The 23,627-nt window shown below is 30.6% G+C and overlaps 4 protein-coding genes across 10 annotated transcripts; 2 read left to right on the plus strand and 2 right to left on the minus strand.

The window, feature by feature from the left end:
- Positions 1–78: 78 nt before the first annotated feature.
- On the plus strand, positions 79–8,205 carry chp (leucine rich repeat containing G protein-coupled receptor chaoptin). 4 transcript variants are annotated; one of them, XM_011060362.2, is made up of 16 exons: positions 210–351; positions 980–1,247; positions 1,550–1,720; positions 2,325–2,800; positions 3,102–3,321; positions 3,392–3,699; positions 4,143–4,367; positions 4,424–4,645; positions 4,900–5,068; positions 5,301–5,833; positions 6,042–6,236; positions 6,295–6,579; positions 6,660–6,785; positions 6,852–6,965; positions 7,249–7,484; positions 7,756–8,205. In XM_011060362.2, the coding sequence occupies exons 1-16, from the start codon at positions 349–351 to the stop codon at positions 8,036–8,038; spliced, it is 3,834 nt and encodes a 1,277-aa protein (XP_011058664.1). In that variant the 5' UTR covers positions 210–348; the 3' UTR covers positions 8,039–8,205. The 4 variants fall into 4 exon arrangements, 3 of the variants coding, with proteins under 3 accessions (XP_087259214.1, XP_011058664.1, XP_011058663.1); XM_011060361.2 differs by having other exon boundaries at positions 222–351; positions 959–1,247; XR_015544155.1 differs by lacking the exon at positions 7,756–8,205 and having other exon boundaries at positions 106–351; positions 959–1,247; positions 6,874–6,965; positions 7,249–7,325.
- Positions 8,206–8,249: 44 nt separating this feature from the next.
- Positions 8,250–10,780, minus strand: LOC105148576 (uncharacterized). The gene is made up of 4 exons (XM_087403097.1): positions 9,434–10,780; positions 9,102–9,348; positions 8,540–8,754; positions 8,250–8,459 (listed from the first exon to the last, which is right to left on the minus strand). The coding sequence occupies exons 1-4, from the start codon at positions 9,554–9,556 to the stop codon at positions 8,250–8,252; spliced, it is 795 nt and encodes a 264-aa protein (XP_087259223.1). The 5' UTR covers positions 9,557–10,780.
- Positions 10,781–11,105: 325 nt separating this feature from the next.
- On the plus strand, positions 11,106–12,994 carry SmB (small ribonucleoprotein particle protein SmB). Its single transcript, XM_011060360.2, has 3 exons — positions 11,106–11,251; positions 11,480–12,014; positions 12,665–12,994. Exons 1-3 carry the CDS (start codon positions 11,249–11,251, stop codon positions 12,775–12,777), a joined length of 651 nt encoding a protein of 216 aa, XP_011058662.1. The 5' UTR covers positions 11,106–11,248; the 3' UTR covers positions 12,778–12,994.
- A 405-nt stretch (positions 12,995–13,399) lies between these two features.
- LOC105148575 (uncharacterized) lies at positions 13,400–23,039 on the minus strand. Of its 4 annotated transcripts, none has more exons than XM_087402701.1 (13): positions 22,722–23,039; positions 19,562–19,736; positions 19,208–19,362; positions 18,952–19,073; positions 18,532–18,781; positions 17,527–17,760; positions 17,299–17,430; positions 17,011–17,162; positions 16,729–16,842; positions 16,451–16,630; positions 16,052–16,320; positions 15,849–15,958; positions 13,400–15,697 (listed from the first exon to the last, which is right to left on the minus strand). In XM_087402701.1, the coding sequence occupies exons 1-13, from the start codon at positions 22,780–22,782 to the stop codon at positions 15,504–15,506; spliced, it is 2,148 nt and encodes a 715-aa protein (XP_087258827.1). In that variant the 5' UTR covers positions 22,783–23,039; the 3' UTR covers positions 13,400–15,503. The 4 variants fall into 4 exon arrangements, with proteins under 4 accessions (XP_087258827.1, XP_087258829.1, XP_087258828.1 ...); XM_087402703.1 differs by having other exon boundaries at positions 19,175–19,362; positions 22,207–23,036; XM_087402702.1 differs by having other exon boundaries at positions 19,175–19,362; positions 21,680–23,036.
- Positions 23,040–23,627: the final 588 nt, after the last annotated feature.

Genomic DNA, 23,627 nt, shown 5'->3' on the forward strand with positions numbered 1-23,627 from the left:
TAAAGCTTTTATGCGAAAATTCGAAATAATATCGGAATGTCAAAATTGAATCTATCATGGTAGTCGCGAAACTGTTATTCTGACTGTGATTTAAATATACTTACAGACATCAACGAGTGGATTTTTAAATGGCTTTATGCACACAACTTTATTCGATCGCTGTCTAATGAAATATAATGTTGATAATTGGGTAAAGAGAAGCACTGGGACTGTCAGCGTGCACGCGAAGCCCTATCGGGCGAACAACGGTGATCGAATGTGTCTGTCCACCGTACGATCAGTTAGTGTTTGTTGTTCGATGTTGGCGAAGGAATATACGGAAAGAAACAGAGGACAATCTAAAAGAGCATGGTAAAATTCCTATTTGTAACTCGTCTGCGAATGTAGTCTTCATTAATCGTATTACAGCTATTGAAGACTTCGGCAGTACTTTACATAAGGAATAATTATTATTAAAAACAAAGAGAGACAAAGTGTACTGTTTTGAAAATTTAAAAGGATGATATCTCTCTTGTATGAGAGATTATAAAAGCACAATAAGATTTTTATATAAAGAAAGTTTATTGAACTTTTGAAGCAAGAAAAGTGAAATGGATGGCAAAGTTATGATAGATTGTCACAATTGAATAATTATAATAATTAAAATTATACACACGATATTTGATATGAATTGACGCTTAGAAACTCAATCTTCAAGCATTCAAAATGATAATGATAATTGTAATAATGATTTGTTTAATGTGGTTAATTGTGCAAATTACAGGTATTTCTAATAATTCGTATAATATTGAGGCAGCACGTATCAATACATTTACTCATCACATCATTTTTAAATAATTATTAATGTTTGGAGAACTTTATATTTGGATAGATGTTTTACTTATAACAAAAAAGAGTTTCTGTCCTTACACGATGTCACCTTCGAACGAATCCAATATGCGAAATCGATGATTTGCAGAAGCTCTTTACTTTGGTGAAGGTTGCGTACGCTATGCTGGTGATCACCCTGTTGCTGATGATGTGGGCGTCTATGGCGCGAATGCACGAGCTACCGGTCCACTATCCACCGTGTTTCTTTAATCCGCTTTGCACTTGTTCGAAAGCCATGCCGGATCTTGGCAGAGTGGCATGCTACAGTGTACCGATGCCACGAATACCGCAGCCGATTAATTCATCTAAAATGTATATGCTGCAACTGGAAAACAATGGGCTAAGGTTTCTGCAGCCACAGTATCTTATGAATACTGGTATTTGATTGAACTAATTAATATTACGATGAAATGAAGAATCACAGACTACATATCTTATCTCGTGTTATATTTTTTTTCATTACGAATCATATTTTTATATAATTTAAAAACAGCATTTTTACTTTAATAAAATATTTATACACATTTTTTATTTTTTAAGATAACATTGAAATAAATGTTTTATTATTATTTAAAATATTAAATGTATTTTTAGTTGTAAAAATACATTTGACCCATAGATATGTAAAGAATACGTGATGTTTTTTTTCCAAAATAATGTAATGTTTTATATATTTTAGGTCTCTATCAACTACAGATTAAGCATAATCCTCTGGCGGATATTCCAGAAGAAGCCTTTCTAGGTCTTGAAAGATCATTATCGATGCTTGACTTGTCCTACAATCAACTTGCAAGCATACCGAGCAAATCATTTAGACATTTACAAAAACTGGAAGTTCTCGAACTCACAGGTATTCGCTATCGCTTTTATCGAAATAAATCAAATATAATTGTATCAAATTATAGTTTTGAAAAATCTATTGATATATCTACACTTATAATAATCTAAAAGCATGATGTCATATAGAATTAAAGTTTGTAATAATTAAGAATCCGGATTATTCGCCGACCGACGTATCGATTCGAGTCAACCGTAGCGAGTTCTTTACGATTTTCCCTACTGTCACTCATTCAAAGCCATAGCGATGGCGCCGCGATTAAGTGTAATGGGGATAACTAGCTACAGTTGACACGATCTCAGAACTTTAATCTCCGGGCTCTAGTAATAATTTTACATACAATCTTAATTGAATAAGTTTTTAAATAAAAATGTACCGAATTTCTTAGCATCTAATAATAAGTTCAGAACATTTATTTAGACAAAACATTTATTTAGATTGAATACAAGAGAGATTAATCAGAATATTTATTTAGATTGCATACAAGAGAGAGTATTACTATTTATAATAGCTGTATTATTATTTTTAATAGCTTTAAAAATATTATACAGAAAAATTTATGTAACATAATAAGTTGAAAAGTGTAATATTATCACATGCATAATTTTGTATGCAGGCAACAAGATATCTCGCATTGTGCCGGAGAATTGGCGTGGTTTGGAGAACTCTTTGAAAACTCTACGTTTAGGAAAAAACGCGATTGAGAAATTGCCAGCCGATGCCTTCGTTAGTCTCACGTATTTAGAGATCCTTGATCTTCGAGAAAATAGTTTGAAAGAGATTGATTCTTCGGTATTCAGGGATGGGATGGCTCACCTGACATATCTTTATTTGAATGACAATCAACTGACATACGTGCCGTATATCCAATTGTTTTCATTGAAACGTATGAAGGTTCTTGATCTCAGTTACAACAAGATATCGAAAATGCTGCACGCTCAACAGGAACCGGAGGTCAGGGGTATACAGATGTCTTTGGATGTATTGCAACTGGATTATAATCAGATCGAAACTCTCGCATTCAGTGATTTTCAACATTTTTACAAGGTCAACCACACATATCTTAGAGGCAATCCTTTGATGACTATCGAGGTATGATGATAAATTAAAAAATTATATATAATTTGATAAGATTTAAATCAAAACACATCACGAAGTTGAAAGAAATACTTAAGAAATTAAGATTATATTGATAATATCTTATATTGATAATATTAGATATATTAGCGTTTTACAAGTGATGGGAAGTACTTTCATTAATGTATTTTTTAATGCTCATGTGAAATAAATAACATTCTTTCATTAAAAACGCTACGAATTAATTCCAACACCTAATAGTATCTATTGAATAATAGCGTTGATAGTTATATATCAAACATTTGCAAAATTAAAGGAGGGTACGTTCAAAGATTCGCGCATTCGTGAGCTATATTTGAGCGATTGCGATTTGCTGGAGATCAACTCAGCCAACTTAGCCGGCTTGGAATCGTCGCTCGAGTTATTGGATGTGTCAGGAAATAATATAACTGTGCTTCCTAATCGTCTATTTCAAGAATTCGATCTTCTGCGTACGCTTATCTTCCGCGAGAATCGTATCAACACATTTTCGCCAAGTAAATAGTGCATATTTTTTGCAATTGATGGACACAAAACAAGCATGATTCTCACGATGTGTACTTTTAGCTGAAGTTTTTAGTGGCTTCCAATATTTGTATAATTTGGACCTCAGTGGCAAGCAGAACGGCATGATTTCCCTTCAAGACTTACGACAAATGAGAAATTTGCGTTTTCTCTCGATCTCCCGAATGCCACAGGCAATCTTATCGGCGAATGATTTTCTAGAATTTGGTATGGATATCAAAGAATTACGGATAATTAATAGTAATCTGAATACGATAAAAAATCACGCTTTCATGCATGTTCGCGGAATCAAGTATCTTGATTTTTCTGAAAACTCGATATCGACTATAGATGATGATGCTTTCTCGGAGGTAAATTTTTTATTCTTATTAAATTTTCTTAGCTTGAACTTAATATCCCATACAGCACAGAATTTGCATCAATATCGCTGCAAAATCTCTGTAATATTGCTACAACATGCAATGCTGCTGCAATGTTGCAACAGTGTTGTTGCAACTTTTGTGCAACTTTGTGCTATAGGAGTAAGTTAGAAAAATTAAATCTTTATAAAAGTTAATTTGTAACATTAAAGCCGATATTCATAATTAATTCTTATTTTAAGATCATTTTAAGTAATGTATTAAAATGCAATACGAATCTGACATGGCTCATGACATCTTAAGATGTTATGCTTAAATTGGTCTTAAATATAAGAATCAATTATGAATACCGGCCTAAATGTTAACTATGTATAATAAGAAAATTATATAAACAATACAAAGTTGCCTAAATTTTTTTTTTAATTTATATATAGGTGGGCTATTCTCTTTTAACATTAAGGATGTCTCATGGTCTCTCCTCCTCAATTTCTGAAATACCAAATCAGCCATTTAAATCGTTAACGAATTTGCAGCATCTTGACCTTAGCAATAATAAGATACGATCTTTATCTGCTACATCTTTTCATTTTTTAAAAAGAATAAAACGCATTGAGCTTCAGGATAACGAAATTGATAGCATACTGAAGGGTACCTTTCAGGTAAATTGCTTTTTTATATGACATGTATCTTATATGATAAAAAATTATTTGATTAGGGTGACATCCATTCAACTCTGGAAGAAATCAACTTCGCTTTTAATCAAGTGAGGGATTTGCAAACTCATACATTCATCGATTTATCGGCTTTAATGACAATTAATCTGGAGGACAATACCATTGAGAGGATCGAAAGACGAGCCTTTATAAATATGAACCGACTTAAATACATCAATCTGCGCGGCAACAAGATTAGAGACATCACCGATGAAGCCTTTCAAGTAATTTAATATATGCATACAGGCTAAATCTTTGTTAAACTAAAATCAATTTAGAATTAATTAAAAATAAAAATTCTGCCATTTGAATTTTTAAAATTTAATGCAATTAAAATTATAATTTTTATCGTTAAAAAATAATTCTATAAGCGTTAATTATTTTGTATTTGTTCTAAATAAAAATTCAGTGATAAATTAATGATTTGAAAAAAATACTTTTATAATAATATATATTATTGATGAATATATTGTTTTAGAATTTACCAGATCTTGAGTTTCTTGATCTCGCATATAACAATCTTAATGAATTTGACTTCGCCTCGTTCGATCAAGTGGGTACATTATCATCATTCAAAGTTAACGTTAGCCATAATGAAATTTCAAGATTATGGATAAATAGCACCTCTTTCATATCTTCATCTGTCGGTGAGTTTACAGTCTTCATGTTTAATAAATCTCAAAAGGAATATTAACTTTTCAATTTAGAAATTATAAATAATGAATATAAAATTTAATTTTGTATCATTTCGTTCTGTTTTATTTTATTTAAACTATTTAATTTTCTCTATTTTATTTACTTTTCTCTATTTATTAAACTGTTTTTATTTATAGCTGTCATTATTTTTAATATTCTTAATTTCCACATTTTTACTTTTAGTTAATGGTAATGTGCAATCGAATATTAAAGTTCTGGATTTGAGTTACAATAATATCTCCGATATTGCAAAGTATTATTTCAAGCCGGTCGAGTACTCACTCACTCATCTGTATCTGTCAAACAATCAATTAAGAAACATCACTCAGAATGTCTTTGGCAATATGCCTCACTTGCAATGGCTTGACCTGAGACATAATGAGTTGATAGAGATATATTTTGATTGCTTGAAGAACACAAACAACTTGCAAGTGTTACTTTTCTCTTGGAACGAAATCACAGACATCCCAGCAGAGACTTTAAGATCTTTAAAAAAATTGCGCATCGTGGATTTGTCTCATAATAAGCTGAGAACACTGCCGGACAATATGTTTATTGACTCTGATATAGAAAGTCTTGATCTCTCGCACAATCAATTCACGAGACTGCCCGTCAAAAGTATGTCGGTGACTTCCACTGCAAATTTAGTAAATTTGGATATGTCCTGGAACATTCTATCGGGAATTCATACCACTGATACGATATTCAGACTTAGAGTAAGTTTATTACTCTGAGAATAGTTTAGTAGAACTCTAAGATAGTTATTTTTTTTATTAACTATGTTTAATTGTTTACTGCTAAGTAATTATATTATAGATTGTATTATGTATTATTACATTAGATTTTATATATATATATATATATATATATATATATATATATACATTATATTTATATATTTTTTAATGTACTATTTTTCAATAGGGTCTTGTGTGGTTAGATCTATCATATAATCGACTTGTTAGATTAGACGACGGCGTATTTTCTGATCTACCATATCTAACTCATCTTGACTTAAGCCACAATAAACAACTTATTTTGGAAAGCCGTGGAAGAACGTTCTACGGTTTAGAGGACACACTTTTGTATCTCGGTCTGAGCAATATTTCTCTCTTAAGTGTAAGTATTTTATTATGCAAAAAGCGTATAGAACAGTAGCATATAATACGTAATGTAGATTCCAGAGTTGCCTCTAAGACGATTGCAAACTTTAAATCTGGCACATAATGGGTTGGCATCGATTTCCCCGGAAATGTCGTCCAATCTTACATCTCTTCATTATTTAGATTTAAGTTATAATGATTTAACAGTGATACCGTTGATTACTCACACATTACCGGAATTAAAAACCTTCAATTTGGCGAACAATCCCATTACTGCTATTACAAATACTAGTTTTCTTGGTGTGGCTGATAGTCTCGAAGAGCTCGATATACGAAAACTCAGTCTGTCAATCTTTGAAGTAAGATTGTATTTATATTTCGAATTTGCATGTCACAAATTTTGCAAGATCTCGTCATAGATACGAATCGATTTTTATAGGCAGGAGCACTTTGCAAAGCTACCAAACTCCGCAAATTACACATTACTGCGTACAATAGTATAAAGAATTTCAACTTTCCCAACATCCTAGAATATAACCATGGTTTAAAACATTTGCTCATTGATGTGAGTACTGGATGAATAGCGTACGTATAAAAATTAGATTTACTGAACATATAATATTTGTAATAGATTCAAAATGACACCAATCTAGAGAAAGAAATGAGAGGGAAATTGCCTTACAAATTATACAATATTACGTTGATTGGCAAAGCTTTAAAGACTATACATCCAGAGATACTACACGTAAGTTTTCGTTTTTTAACTCATAGTTAAAAGATTTTTGTGAAATCTCTGATGCATTTTTTCATGAACGTATTTTTTATTTAAACGAAAATTTAACTGTTTGGATCAAAATAATTCTGACTCAGAATTAATTAACTTATTAAATTTTATTTAATTTTTATGAGAACTATCTATAATAATTTTATATATTATCGTAAAGTTTAAATTTTAATAAAAGTAATTAGTCATGAATTTTATTTAAAAATGTTAAATATTATTAAGTATACATTGAGTAACTTTTTAGGGTATGCGAAATCCCCATCTTCACTTCAGTTTATACAATACCAGCGTGGCGATTGTGCCGCGAGAAATATTTAGAAATGCACAGCGTGTGCGTAATGTAACCGTGGAAATCCGTGATAGCGATATACGATCATTGCATAATCCATCATCCAGTTACAAACCGGGAGTACCGGGCCAGCGATTCCTCATGAAACTTCGATTAGCGAATAGTCATGTCAATTGCGATTGCGATATTGGGTATGATACAATAAAATCAAATTGTTATAGTAAAAGACTTAAACATTGAATATAGATTTAAAAGAAACAAAGCATATATTAACTGTAGTAAACTGTAATATTATTATAGTTTCAAAATATGGATACAGAAGACAAATTAATACATTTACTTGATTTTAAAATTTATTAAGTTTTATTCTTTTTGTAACTTAATTCTTTATTATATGCTGATTAGCAAAATATTAATTGATCTCCTAAGATTAATGAGCAATAATAATTTCTTTTTACATAGATGGATAGAAATATGGCAAAGGAAGCACAGACAATATCAAGAGGATCAATGTATTTCTTACGACGAATTCCATAATTTCGAGCGAGAGGAGGGCGACGAATTTAATTGTTGGGACAATGGTTGGGATGACGATATCCGCGAGACGTTCTGTCTGAATAAAAACAACATATCGTTGTCAAATTTGTTAAAAACGGAGCTGGAATGCGGATGGGCCACGGCAAGCACTATCGAGCTGAACACTATTTTCTTAGTGTTTTCAATCATTTTAGCTGCTTTTTATTAAGCGTCTTTTTCTCAATTTCATTACCTTCTAGTCAGTCCTCGAACTGATTCGTGAATTTTATCATATAAGGTAATTGTAAAGAAATGATTAACAAAGATTGTTATGCGTGCTCATAAATTTGTACAAAGAAAGATTAAATCGCAATTAAAGAATTTCTGTAAGGTTAACGCTATCATGATTTTATTTGTCTTTTACAATATAATACTGCATTTTAATTGCTCATTACAAATTTAATTGCAATACCAATTGCCATTTGTACAATTGGCAAAACGATAAAGCCAAGTATAAATATAAGGCAAACGTACACACTGAGCAATTGTATGATGAAAATTGTGAGTTTCACAGCTACTTGCTGAATATTCTTGGTTCTGCGTATCTCGATTATTTTGTCTAACACGAATCTCAATATAAAAGAAAACATCTGGAATATTTCAAGAGATACACGTTTAATCCTTTACTTTCGATTTGCTGTCATATTTAGAAAAGCGCTTATATAACCACCTGAATAACAGGAACAACATTAATGATCATGTATATCAGTCCCAACAAAGATCGTGCCGTAGCCTGAGCCATTACTACAATCAAAGCAGCAAAGGAATATTCGGTACGTGGTGTACCACATGATTCCTGATAGGTAGCTAAATACTCTCGACAATTGGAGAGAATGCTTTGCTTTGCTCTTCCTTCCTGAGGCTCGTCCTCTTTGAAAACATTCTCTACAATGTTACAACATAATTCGATTATCTAGTGTTTGTACTTTTTAAAAAATATTTCTTATGTGTATTACGTCAACTTACATCAAATTTTTTTTTAAATTGTATCAATATAACATTTTAATTACATGTGTTTAGCGCAAGAATTGATATTACAAACAAAATTTTTATTACATAAAAAGATTTATAATATCCCAATAAGTAACAAATAAAGAAATTTAATGATTACTTGACTAACATAATTACCACAAATTGTGATTATCATGACTTTATTAAATAATAAAATTAAATAATAAATTACTAATATGTAATGAAATAATACTATTATTGTATTAAGGTGTTATATTTACCTAATGTGTGACTAGATTTTCCATAATCCATATGATTGGTAATAGAAATACTATACGGATTTTTGTACTTCCACGAAACATATTCAAGTTGTTGAATATTGTTTTTAGATGTGGATGAATCATATTTTCCAATATCTAAATTTTTAGTTTCGCTTAATGTATTCAGAACTTCATTCGCATTAATCACGTCTATTGAAGATTGAAAAGACAAATTGTCTCCGCTAGAACACTTCGGCTCATCCAAAATCTTAGATAAAAATTAAATTCGCGTGTTACTTATATCATTATCTTGCGTAATAAATTTTTTAATACTACATGATATTTCTTTTTACTTTTCTGTACAAGCTAGAATTGTCTGCTCGTTGAGATTGTTCATGTTTAACGATAGGATTAATGGTGTCCAATTTGCAAGGAGCAACTAAAACTTGAACAGTTTGCTTTCCTTCGACACGCATACTTGCGAAATTTACATAAATTATTTATAATATTTAAAGTTATTACATACAAATTGACAGAGAGTGACAACGAAGCCGAATGGATTTTTCATTGAACTTATCGAACATTCATCTTTCTATAGATCGTGAATGCAGCACATTTACGCGAAAAATGTGAAATTACCGTGGAAATTTTTTTTTTGGCAACGATACTTGCATTTTTTATATATTGGGTCATCTAAAAAGTATCCGCGGTTTTTTGTCACTAGATGTGTGTTGACGGTCATATATCTAGTGACAAAGTACCGCGGATACTTTTTAGATGACCCAATATAATGATCGTTGCACGTATCGAAACTAAAAATTAATAATTCTATACATATGTTAACAACATGTATGTAAAACTGAATTGTCAATTAATTATAAATTAATTAATCGAAATTGCTCTAAAACTAAAATAATCACATAAATTAAAATCTACAAAAATATCAGATTTTACAATAGTGATAGTTTCTTCAATTTCTGTTTTTTCGTATTTTCATTGCTTATAATTAATATATTAATAACATTATTATATTATATAATATATTATTTATTTTTTATTTTATATATAGTTATTTTATATATAGTTATATATTTATATCAAAATACTTCATGATCAAAAAGAAAAACATGAGAGAGGACGTGAGGGCCTTTCTCCTGAAACAAAATATCGCCACGCGTTACTGTCTTCTGAAAAAATGAATGTAAACTATACGATAATGTCCATTTTTTGCAGTGCTCCTGATGAAAATAAAATGCTAAAATTGCTAAAATAACTAAAAAATCTATCAAATTAATAGAGATTCAGATTTTTCTCTCTACCTATATTCATAGTCAGATTTTACATTTAAGATAGTTTTAAGTACAATCTTAAGATGGTATCGATCAGAAAATCGTCTTAACATCTTAAGACAATACTTAAGATGGTCTTAAAATAAAAACCGACTATGGTTATGATCAACGCGATGTTGCAAACACTTTGAAGCGTTTTTTAATTGGTCAATTTGTAAAATTCTTTCTTCTAATTGATCCATCAACGCTTCGAAGTATTTGTAGCGAGACTTTGATCACAGCCTATAAATACAGCCTTAATGCCTATTGCACACCGGATATGAGAAATCAGCGACGAGCGATATCCATAAAAACTCTACTCTGTATCGTCACATGCAAAGAAGCAGAGCTTTCACGATTCAAAACCGATATGTAATGTAAAAAATTTATATTTATTAATACCTTTAAATAAAACTAATTTTAATTATATTGTAGAAATTTAAAAATAACACAAATATAAGTATTCAAATATAGGACGGGATTTCCTAAAATATGGCAAACCAATGCGTTACTAAGTTACTTTATCAATTTGCAATTTGAATAAAATTGAAATTCTTCTAATTGTAAGCAAGCTACATTTAATTTAAAGTTATAAAAAAAATTTTAATGAATAAAAAAGAATCAACCCTTCACTACCCCCGGCAATTTTGATTTGTGTCATGAAATGGAAAGCATCCATTATATATTTATACCATAGGTATACTTTAGGTACAATTGATATAGTGTCGTGTTTGGCGGTTTATCTTCTTCATGTCGGAAGAGGTTATGCGGTAAAAGTTCCGTGCGGATTTTTCACAACTAATTTTTGTGCTCTACGTTGAAAATCAACAATCAGCCAAGATGGTAAGTAACAATAATAATCATTATTAATTCTTTATAACATAATAATCTTTAAAATTTTTCTCGATTTGTGATCCTTTTCAATTATTTTTGCGTTTGAAGCTTAAACTCGCATTTCTAACCAAACAAAATATTGGATTAATTTTCTGAGCAAAAGTTTCTGTAATAAATGAAATTAAGATATATAAATTAAGAGATATAAATTTTAAATAACAAATTATTATTTTTCAGACGATTGGCAAGAATAATAAGATGCTACAGCATATTAACTATAGAGTTAGGATCATCTTACAAGATTCTAGAACATTTATAGGTACATTCAAAGCTTTTGATAAACATATGAATCTGATACTTGGTGATTGTGAGGAGTTTCGCAAGATCAAGCCGAAAAATACGAAGCAACCGGAGAGAGAAGAAAAACGTGTGCTGGGTTTTGTGCTTCTCCGTGGCGAAAATATTGTTTCCTTGACTGTAGAGGGTCCACCGCCTCCCGAGGAAGGATTGCCTAGAGTACCGATCCCAGGAGCTGCACCAGGACCAGGTATGGCTCGTGCTGCTGGCAGAGGTATGCCTGCGAACGTTGCAGGTGTACCTGCAGGACTTCAGGGACCAGTCAGGGGTGTCGGAGGCCCATCCCAACAAATCATGACACCTGGCAGTAGAGGTCAGGTCTCAGCACCACCTCAAATACATCCTGGTGGTCCACCACGTATGCCAGTCGGTGGACCGCCACCAGGCATGATGGGACCACCAGCTGGAATGATGGGTAAGATTTTTTTACTCTTAAAAAACTTCACAACTCTTGAGATATCGTTATTTTTCCTTTCTCTTTATTTATTTATTTTTTTATAATCTAAGAATAACTTGAGCGATTGTTTCTTCCTTTGCTAAATTCATATTCCAATATTTAGGATACATGGTATTTTTATTTTTTTATTCGATACTTATTAACACATATTTTATAATATATTTAAAAAAATTTTATGATTTTTTTATTTTTCTATTAAATACAACTATTATGATATATATATCTGATATAAATCTAGTATCTTTTTGAGTTCTTCATCAATGAGATTTATAAAAATGGTCCAATATATTAGTAGTATTTTATGTGTGTTAATTTAAAAAATTATCACAAATTATATAATAGTATTAGGTGTTGGAATTAATTCGTAGCGTTTTTTAATGAAAGAATGTTATTTATTTCACATGAGCATTAAAAAATACATTAATGAAAGTACTTCCCATCACTTGTAAAACGCTACGAATTAATTCCAACACCTAATAATTATATAATCAGAAATAGTTACAAAATATATATATGTATATATATATATATATATATACGCGCGCGCGTGTGTGCGTATAAGTGTAAGTGTAAGTGTGCGTATGTACATACTTTTTGCAATCTTACAGGTATGCCACCTGGAATGCCACCTATAGGACGTGGTGGTCCACCGATGGGACCACCTGGCATGAGAGGTCCTCCTCCAGGTTTGATGCGCGGCGGCCCACCTCGCCCATATTAGTTGCTGGATTATTAAAAGATATTTCATAATAATATTGTTACACTCGAACAGACTTGCTCAAGTCAACCCGGCACGGGCGTAACAATATAATTAAGGATAAGAAATTCTTTTGTAATATTAATATACCATACTCTTCAATCCTTACAAAATTCTTATATGAATGTATAACAGTTTGATAAAATTAATTCATAATAAATAATAAAGTTTGCTCAGGTAATGTTCATTATCTATATTTGGAAACTCGTGTAATCTCTCTTTTAGTTAAATTAATCGATAAAAATAAATTTATGATTTTAGACAATGGGTTCTCTATGTCTGGAGTAAATCTTTCTAACAGCATAACATTACAGTATATCTTCAGCCTAACATAAAGTTCTTTCTAGTATAGTGATAAATATATATACATATGTATACATTATATATATATATATATATATATATATATATATATATAATATATAATGTATACATATGTATATATATTTATCATTATACTAGAAAGAACTTTATGTAGGCTGAAGATATACTGTATATATATATATACATATAAAAGACTGTATATATATATATATATATATATATAAAAGATTATTAAATGTTCAAAGATATAACGAACGATCAGTTTATTCACGTTTAAATATTTTTATTTTTTTGCAATTAACTGTAAATATTATTGTATATGTACATAGTTTGCACTAGTATTATCATATATACAAAACAGAGTATCTCTGATTTATTGCATCAATTTTCATTTATAAATTTTATTCCTAAATAAGAGTATTGCCATTGAGTGGATACTGTACGTGCGCATTTTTTAAAATTATCTTTTACATACAATATTACTCGATAACAAAGCTTTACATCGAAATTATTAAAATAAGATTCATCTAAGTTAACTGATAATTGATGAAAAATAATTTTTAAAATATTAATTAATCCTTTGCCTTACGATTTAATTTGTGATCACGCGTTTCATTATTAGGGATGAAGTTGTTCGCGCGCTGGAACAATAAACGTCTGGCAATACTTCAATCTCCCTTTGCCGATCATCTGGTAGCCAATAATATCGTGTAAAAAATTTTCAAACATTGTTTTATAAAAAAAATATCAAATATTCAATAACAATATAAAATTACTTATTTTTTTATACATACATTTTATATAAATTTTATAATATAAAACAGAACAATATAATAAAAAAGATCTTTTCATTGCTTGTAGATATGATTTTATTTTATAAACAGTTTGCTTGGCAATCTCACAATTTTTACCATTCTCGTATTTTTTTCTTATATAATTCGTACTACGAATCTCATTCAATACAAGGCAAAGGATTAAATTATTCGCTTTAATTTCTTTTTAAGTCATTCTGATAAAGAATGCATTGTAACGTTTTTTCTGATTGCTATATTTCTAGATTTAGTGCGAAAAGTTACTGCTACCATCTTTTGATACGAAAAATCTGAGACACTCACAATCAGTACATGCCGAGTATACTTAATTGAAAAATGTAATTATCTCAATTTACATTGATAAAGATTAGCTGCTTACAAATTCATACAATAAGAATGTAGGCGAAAGTATTTTGCAACTTGGCGAAAATACTGCATAAAATACAGTAAAGTCTAAGTACTCTAAGTAATAGAGTACATCGATATTGCAATTCGAAGGGCAGTGTTATTTCATTTACAAAAAATATAGCCTTTTCCTGTTACACTCTCTTAGGTGAGAGCAAATTGTTGCTCTATATGAGCAAGTTTTATTAAAAAATAGCAAAAAACGATACTTCCCTTTTTCGCTATTAATAACTAGTACTATCATTAAACTTTTATTAACATTCGCAATTTATTAATGGCGATAGGGTGGAAGGAAGTATGTTATATATCCACCCAACATCTTTTCTCAGAATAATCTGAGATATTCAGTACATTTACAAAATATTTACAATGCTGCTGCGATAGTAGTATGAGCAAGTGACAGATTCACAAAACCAAACTTCTAATACTTAACATCATAATATCACATTTACAAAAATGTCTTACATATTTACAAACAGAAGTACAAAATGATTTTCCAGTGTGTATGTAATTTGACACACCTAGTTACCTCTCCTTTCGCTATGTAACATTCAATAATTGCATTTGATTCAATAATTTGATAATTTTTAAAACAACAGTCAAATTTGTTAAATAGTAGATAAATTCTAAAAGCTAATGAAGAAATAATTTACATTGCAAACTGGGATTATGATAGATAAATGAACAAACGCGCATGGTTCTTTACAAAAATATAAATTAATGGCAGATTGTATAATTTGGCACTTATATACAGTACTAATATCAATCAATATGTTCAAATGTCGGAATCTCTTAACAAATGATCTCTTAACAGATGAATCTAATTGTCTTATTCATTTTGTACACATAATAATCGCAAATGAAAAGATCATTTTCAATTTCGAGATCGTCAAAATCTTCCGAGGAGCAACAAATGTTGAACATAGCATATGTATATAAACCTTGTTAAAATAGACGTACCCGCGCGTGTTTGTGTGTGTGTGTGTGTGTGTGTGTGTGTATGTCTGTGTGTGTGTGCATATAAATAGAAACATATACACATATATACTTATACATGATAAATACGTCAGTACGCTTTCAAAATGAAAGTATCAGCCTTGCCGTCGTGTAATTATAATTACGACACGCATAACGCGAGATCTTTAGTTGTTACGAGTCATCATGCTCGTCCATCTGGTTTACGGTCTCCATTGATCTCGATGATTTTTCTAAATCATTATTCTCGTCGTTATCCATTAGATACTGGAAGCTCTGCAAATTTTTATTTGTCGATTCTAACGTCGCATTAAACGTATCGATATTTTCGTCAGATTTTTCTATTCGAACATCATCTTCAACATCATCTGTAATTGAATATAGACTTTTCACATTTCATTGTTTTGATTTTAATGACGCATCTCATCTCTGATTAAAATTAAATTTAATTAAAAAAAAAAATATATATATATATATATATATATATATGTATATATCTTCTTTTACACTTGTGCATACCATGTACTTGCTTTGGCCTGACCAGTATTTCCTTGCTTCCCAACGATTTTGAAGATTCTAGCAGATTCGTATCCTGAGAATTTATATTCGCTTTAATATCATTATTTTTCCTACAAGAGAAAAAAAGCATTAATTTATTAAAACGTTCATTAAATCTTTAAGATTTGATATCAAGAATTTGTTGTTAATATATAATAAAATACCTATGCTCGATATTATTACTATTACTCTGAACTGATCTGTGCTGTGTTTTTTCCGATATGGAAGTAATCATGGAATCTGTTTTTAGAGATGATTCTCGATCGATCGTATTTTTATCGTTATTGCATTCTTCCTTTGGCAAACACGCATTTATATCCTGTATCAAAGTCTTGGCCTCAACAATGGTAGGTGAATCGAAAAACTGCGAGAGAACTTTGTTTTCCTGAACGTCATGCCGAAAACGCGTGACTGACACGACCGTTTTTCCAGACTGCAAAATATAATTATAGGTATATATATATATATATATATATATATATATATATATATATATATATATATATATATATATATACGGCTTGGACTAAACAAGACAATAGCAGTAAAATATAATAAATTACCTTTATATTCGTTTTGACAGATTCCGCATTCTGTGGCGAGTTTACAGTTGGCAGCATAGTCTTCGTTTGATCTCCATTATTCAGAGAAATATGATGGGGTTGAACGTTGATCGAGTTTGCATTATGTTGGCTCGTAACGCACAGATTCTTTCCTTCCATTATTACTTTCCCTAGCACTTCCTAAAATGGTCAGTAAAGCAATTAATATAATGAAAAGTATTCAACTTTTAGTTTTGTTCTTTGTTTTATCTTTGTATTCTTGATACTTATTAGAATACCTTGCCTGCATGTGATAGTGTTACGGATTTTGCCTTCTGGATAACGATTACGTTAGCTTTATTTAATTTAGTGTTATAATGAGGCATATTTATAACTTTCTTGGGAAAAATACCCTAAAACAAATAATATACATATATTTTATAATAATATACTCTTGATAAAACGTGTGTTTCTACATTATTTTTCTGTTGCAGCAATTTTAATATAAAATTAAACAGAACTGATTCTCTCTCTCTCTCTCTCTCTCTCTCTCTCTCTCTCTCTCTCGCATTTAGATTTACCGTTTTGGCAGTGGATTGATCAAAGGTTACAATTTGTTCCGATGGCAGTTTCGTACACATTAATGTTATGGGAACTTGTTTAACTTGAGGTGGCCCAGGTCCGCTCGATACTGTAGTTCCAGGATACACGGGCATTGATTGTGTAAGTCGAGCTAAAGATTTATTTAGAATTTAGATTATCTACATTTTTTACATACCTCAATTATAAAAATAATTGTAAGATGTTTCATGCAATATTTTTTAAGCATTCTTCAACTACAAATAAATATCTATAAATTATCATCTTACTTGTCATTCTAGTATAATTTTGCATTATTGGGTCACAAAGCGTCATAGAGTTTTTTGTAGTTGATGGATTTGAACTAATATTATCAGATAACATGGAGTTAATATTATCAGGTTGAGTTTTTTGTGTACCATCTGCAATAGCAAAAGAAATTTTGATGGTTACAATGCATAGAAATCGAATGTATATTATGAAATTAAGCACACTGTAAATTAGATGCAGGTACATACTTGTGCTATCTTGAAGTTGTGTGTCTTTACTTGAATGCACTTTATTTATACTCAATATACAGCTTGATATTGCTGGCACTACTTTGGTATTAATTTTATTCTGGTCAGTGTTTACTGCCATCTTAGGATTGCTGGCGTGATTTGTGCATACGGAAGTAACAACTACATGTTTGTTTAATGAAACTGTGGTGCACTCACTCGGCTTTTCTGATACTGTTGTGCTCTCCACAGAATCTAAATTTAATACGAAAAATAATTGAAAATTAACATACAAAAAATATATTGATAAGATTTATCATACTTTTGAGGCTTTCATGGACATTTTCTTCAGAGGTACCAAAGGGTTTGCGGATTATCTGATACTGATATTGGTATTAGTATCAGGGTGTTTCTCACCCTGATGAAGCGAATGGCAAGGTTCACGAAATGTTGACAATTTAACAATGGATCACGACACGGCAATAATCTGCAAATCCTTCGGCACTATAAAAAAATTTTATTGTTGTCCAAAAAAGAAAGCATATTTTCCATTTTATCGCATAATTCATAATTTAGAAAAAGCAATCATTTTTAAACATCATGTAGATGTTTTTTTTTCGATTACATTAATTTCTCAGCTTATTTTCAGGTACTGATATCATTTTAGTTTTGTAACAGGCCAATCCAATTTTGCTCGCGAGCTAAACGCTTCTCCATCATCTTGTTGAATGAAATAGAGTTAAGAAAACCAAAAAGAATGAACTAAAACAACTAGTTACTGAGCAGATTGTATTATTTTTGTTCCTTCTCTCTTTCTCTCTCTATCTTTCTCTCTCTCTCTCTCTCTCTCTCTCTCTCTCTCTCGCTGAGATAATGAAAATAGAAACATTTAACTCGCGCGCGAAACGTTGAACAAATCAACAATCAATATCATTCTATGTTCGTTTCCTATCTAATATATACAGAAGTGATATTGTTGCTTTCTACGACTCTACATAAAAGTAGAAAGAAGTAAAAGAAACCAACCTGAGGTCTCGTTAACCTTAATTAACGCAAAATTTTGATGTTTGGTTACTTGTAGAACTTGTGATTGCTTATTTTCAGAAGTCCGCAAAATATGGTTCGATGGCTCAGATATTACTAGAACTTTATTCGGTGGTGCCATCGGCAACGGAGAAGGAGATTTGCGTTTTCGAGAGGACTCCTTGGACTTTTCAGTAACTTTATCAAGTACATCTTTATTATCTATCGTCTCATTTCCGATCAAATTTGAATTCTATGAATTATGCAAAGAACATGATTAATAAAATAAACATATAATATATATCGTAATAATACACACACACACACACACACACACACACACACAACGCGCGCGCGCGGCATATAATGCAATTGTTTAATTAAAAAATTACAATTAAATAAATTTATTATATTTTTACTTACTTCTTGTGAGGTTTTACCGTTGTCGAGATCTTCTATGTCTAAACTATTTAATTTTGAATCAACAGATAAGCTTTCTCCCATTTCTATGCTAGGATGAGATTCAGTTTCAGCAGCTGTTAACACTAATATATATATATATATATATATATATACACATAATCAACTTAATTAATATAACTTAAATATAAATATATATAAGCCATTGTTATAATTATCATTTAACCTGTTGAATTTTCAGATTGTCTAACAATATTACATCTATCAGGTTCCTTATTGTTTGCAATCGCAGTGGTAAAGGATAGGCTATTTGCTAATGTCGTAAATGCAGATCGTGCCTTCAATCTTGGCAAAAGAGGAATAGATCGACGACCTTCAAGAGTCCAATCTATACCAGTATTTGGACCATTAAGTCTGGATAACAATAAATTCACATTATTTAAACGAACAAAAGTCTTTCAATCTTTTACAATGTATTTGACAATGATATATAAGAAACTTTATTTTATAATTTCATTAAATCTCATTATATGCAACATTTTTTTATATATTAAACAATATCTCTTTATTTTCTTGTAAACTTCTCAAGTTCACTGTCATATAGAATACATACTGTTCTGCAATTGTTGCAAGTTTCTCGTCGTTCACAGCTCTTCGTATTTCAGCACGGTGTCTTTCATTGGAGATATGTAATACTTTAGCAAGTTCTTGCAATAATTTCTGTTTTTCGTTGGTGAAAGGACCTTGAGCACGTAGAACAGAAACCATACTTCCATAAGCATCTAATTCTGTAACATAAAAAGATCATATGTCAGAACATCATATAAAAATTAATACATCATATAAAAATGAATTATGACATGTTCAAATGTTATTAATTTTATAAAATGTATTTATCTAAATCTAAAATTTATATTAATCCTATAATGATAAAGGAAATCGGATGCGACCCACGATTTCGTTTATTTTGCATAATGACTAGATATTTTCGAATCCAAAACGAGACAACTTTATGTAATGAAGAGGAAAATGTATGAATGCAAAAATCAATAAAATAATAGGAATTTATTTTTAAAATAATACAATTATTTATATTTGTCATGTTTTTCTCAGCGAAACAATCGGTTTGTGATACTAGTAATATTAATTTTGCAGCCCATGCACTATTATATTTATTTCTTTTTATCCATTTTGTTATTAATTATAATACTATTTTACTATTAGATAAAAAATAAACATTATTTTGTAATATTCTATGTGATATATTTCAGAATATACAATTTTGTATTACGTAATCGCATTCATAGTTTTTGTATATTAAAGAAAAATATTGTATATTATAAAAATATTTTTTATACAATATTTTATAGAATAGTATATTAAATGTGTGCAAAAATTTTAGTCTTTTTTTAGCCCTCCGGTATAATTATTTTAATTTTAAGTAAATTTCCAATTTTTTTGCATCTTTAAAGAGTTTTAAAGATCTTTATCAAAATTTATGAAATATTATATATCATAATTTAATAATAAACATAAAAGCAAAACTGAACAACTATGCCAAAAAGGCCCTTCTGAACATTTGATAGGATGTGAATGGTATGTTATTTTATAATCTTCACCAACCAGATGAAACAACTGTTACCAAATGCTGTAGTGATAAAATAAATTGTTAAGCTATCCAGAAAAATATAGTTGGATATTGGATTCAATCCAATATTGTTTTATTTATTTTTCATCTAATCATTCTATTATTCACTGCCACTACAAGTACGAAATCTATAGTTCATATTACCTATGCTATAGGTTTCTAATACTCATAGTGAATAATGGAACGCAGCCCATATAACAAAATGGATAACAAAATTTAAAAAATTATTAAAAATATTATTAAGAAATAAATAAATCTATATATATTTTCTCTGGCGAGAAAAAACGCGTTTTCTACTTTAAAGGTATGAATGCTGTAAAATTAACAACTAAATGTTACACTTTCAAAATGATTGTTTCACTAAGAAAAATATCAAAATAAAAATAATTTTCAGTTGAATCACTTGGTCGACGAAATCGAAAAGGAATCATTTAGCGACGAAAACTGATTCATTTACTGAGAAACCGAAAGGTCATTTTGCTGCACGACAACGCTACATGTTGTTCTTTGTGCTCACAAGGAAAGAGTCAGGTATCATACGGATTTTTGAAAGTTTGACATTAAAATGTAAAGTTTAACATTAATTTATAAAAATAATATGTAACATTCAGATACCAATAAATCAAAGGAGTCACAAAGTTTTAAAGTTTGGAATGACCACACATGTAACGGAGCAAATGGCCGAGGATGGACTGTAGCATCTAATCATAGCGTCTATTGTGAGCTCAAAAATATTGAAAACTTACTTTGACTTCCTCACAAATATTTATGAATTGCATTAAATATTTTTAACATGCATTATACTATATATTTACAGTATAAATATATTTTCAGCTTGATAAAATCCGAAAGGATATCTGGTTCCCTTGTTAGAAATTGTGATTAAACATTTTCGTCGAGATTCAGCCATTTTCTAATATCCATAACACGTGCAATAATTTCGAACTTTGAAATTTTATAACTCTAATCTTTTAGCCTTAAGCCCAACACTTGAATATTATACATATTATTTTTACAAACTCCATCTGAATATTGAACTATATATCTTAATATCAAACTTTCCAAAATTCGCGTAATACATACCTGGAGATCTCTCCTTGTCAGCATATCATTTTTAACTTGGACCAAAAAGTTTTCTTGCATACAATATATTCCGCCTTTGAATTACTTATTCCGATCAACACAGCATTCTTCAGATGAACAGCACTTTCAAGATATAGCTGATTAGAGACATGAAAATGGATATTTTTACCTCCAAACAAATGTCTTTTCGCGAAAAAATTCAAAATTTACGAGAAATGTTAAAAAGTCACAAAAAGTGTGTCATAAGAATAAATTAATGATATTATATATCATGAAATATTATTGCATATATTATATCCTAAAAAATGAAAACTAAGCAATAAAAAACTAAAACATAAAATACACAAAATACTAAAAGCATATATATTATTAAATATATCTCTATACCTTTATTCATAAAATATTTGTATAAATTGTCCATGTGTAGTAGATAATCAAAAAACTTTTTTTTTACTTATATATGACTATCTTCTTATATACACACAAGGCATAAGCTTAAAATAAAAACTATATATGCTATAATTTACCATTAAATGTACTGTCTAATTCCACGCGTTATCTAAAGAAGACAAAGGTCGTTTTCTAATATTAACATAAAATAATAGCCACAGCGTCCAGACTCTGCCAGCATTGCCAGAAGAATGCCAGACGTTGGGCTTATGTCTTCCAATGTTGTATTTCATATTAAATAAATTGTCAACTTCCATTCGACACAAAGATCAACTGCTGTGTTTAATAAGTAAATACAAGACGAAAATTATGCTTCCATGCCAAGCCATGTCCGCTGTTGCTGAACGCATCATTGGTTCTCTAGAATTTTTGATGGACTCAGTTTTTCGTCCAGTGAGAAACGCGCAACGTGAGAATCATGATTTCACGTAACGTCGCCGTCGCTGCAGCAGAAGAACGCAGCGGAGAGCAGCCTTGCGTCCACGATATAATTTTTTATGAACAGCATGAGAGTCGGAACGCAATCGAAAGGCAGCACATCGATGAGGTTCGCTCGTTAAACGAGGCTATTATTCAGCCCACATAACCTTACCGAGGCATCGTAGGCACTTCCTGCACTCGTCGCGAGTCATCTCCGATCGCATCGGCCACATGATTTCACGACTCTTCCACTCTTCGAGTCCGAGTCAGTCCGAATCACACGAATAAGCCAACGAAATCAGCGCGCGTCTGCCAAAGCATTTTCGAAGCCTCCGTCAGTATCCGTTGACAGTCGTGCGAGTCGTGAAATTGTCTATTACTAGTACTATTTTATTATCATTATATCGAGAGGATCCCTGAATTCTTGTTAATCGAGCGCCGTGAAGTTGGCAACTTCGACAACGGTGACGTCGCATGTGTGTTGATGAGTTGATTAAAAAAATGAAGTCTGAACTCCGATGAGATCGCTATTTCACCGATAAAATGCGACACATCGACGTATATTTTTCTTATTAACAAATTTTATCATGCGTCAAGTTAGCGAACAGCAATTTTATTTAATGTGTGTTTTATAAATGGAATCGATTAGAAATCATTTGAGGAAGACGTCTTCTGGTCTGTTTTCTGTTCCTGAGCCCCTATTCTTGAAAAATATCGCATACGAAAAACTAGAGAAATATACTGTAAGATGTGTTACATACTATATAGCATTTCCATAGTTTTTCGTATGCGATATTTTTCAAGAATAGAAGCCCTGCACTATACTACTAGACTGTTCTAAAATTCTCTTTCTCGCTTTAAACAAATATCAAACGTATCTCTATCTCACTTTAAGTTTCAAAAGTGTACACTAGTTCAGAAAACAGACCTCATTGGCTGCGTTCAGCGAACTCAACAATTGAGCGCTTGCTGCTATTGATATATTCTTCTAGATCTAAAATGCTGATTGGATGATCCAAGAGAATACACCAATAACAGACCTCTCACTCAACTGTTGAATCCGCTGAACGTAGCCGTT

This window comes from Acromyrmex echinatior, chromosome 2, assembly GCF_024713525.1.
Source record: "Acromyrmex echinatior isolate Ae372 chromosome 2, ASM2471352v2, whole genome shotgun sequence".
Taxonomy (NCBI): domain Eukaryota; kingdom Metazoa; phylum Arthropoda; class Insecta; order Hymenoptera; family Formicidae; genus Acromyrmex; species Acromyrmex echinatior.

What these genes read in the sequence shown, in the direction of transcription:
- LOC105148576 (XM_087403097.1), bottom strand. Translation starts at nt 9,556, where the DNA reads ATGCGTGTCGAAGGAAAGCAAACTGTTCAAGTTTTAGTTGCTCCTTGC. An exon ending in ATTCTAGCTTGTACAGAAAA is followed by an intron (nt 9,349 to 9,433) that starts GTAAAAAGAAAT and finishes TTTTTATCTAAG; the next exon opens with ATTTTGGATGAGCCGAAGTG. An exon ending in ATGTTGTTCCTGTTATTCAG is followed by an intron (nt 8,460 to 8,539) that starts GTGGTTATATAA and finishes GAAATATTCCAG; the next exon opens with ATGTTTTCTTTTATATTGAG.
- chp (XM_011060361.2), top strand. An exon ending in GGAAGTTCTCGAACTCACAG is followed by an intron (nt 1,721 to 2,324) that starts GTATTCGCTATC and finishes TTTTGTATGCAG; the next exon opens with GCAACAAGATATCTCGCATT. An exon ending in ATGATGATGCTTTCTCGGAG is followed by an intron (nt 3,700 to 4,142) that starts GTAAATTTTTTA and finishes ATTTATATATAG; the next exon opens with GTGGGCTATTCTCTTTTAAC.
- LOC105148575 (XM_087402700.1), bottom strand. Translation starts at nt 22,782, where the DNA reads ATGTGGCCGATGCGATCGGAGATGACTCGCGACGAGTGCAGGAAGTGC. An exon ending in ACAACTTCAAGATAGCACAA is followed by an intron (nt 17,431 to 17,526) that starts GTATGTACCTGC and finishes TTGCTATTGCAG; the next exon opens with ATGGTACACAAAAAACTCAA. An exon ending in AAATTATACTAGAATGACAA is followed by an intron (nt 17,163 to 17,298) that starts GTAAGATGATAA and finishes ATAAATCTTTAG; the next exon opens with CTCGACTTACACAATCAATG.
- SmB (XM_011060360.2), top strand. An exon ending in ACCACCAGCTGGAATGATGG is followed by an intron (nt 12,015 to 12,664) that starts GTAAGATTTTTT and finishes GCAATCTTACAG; the next exon opens with GTATGCCACCTGGAATGCCA.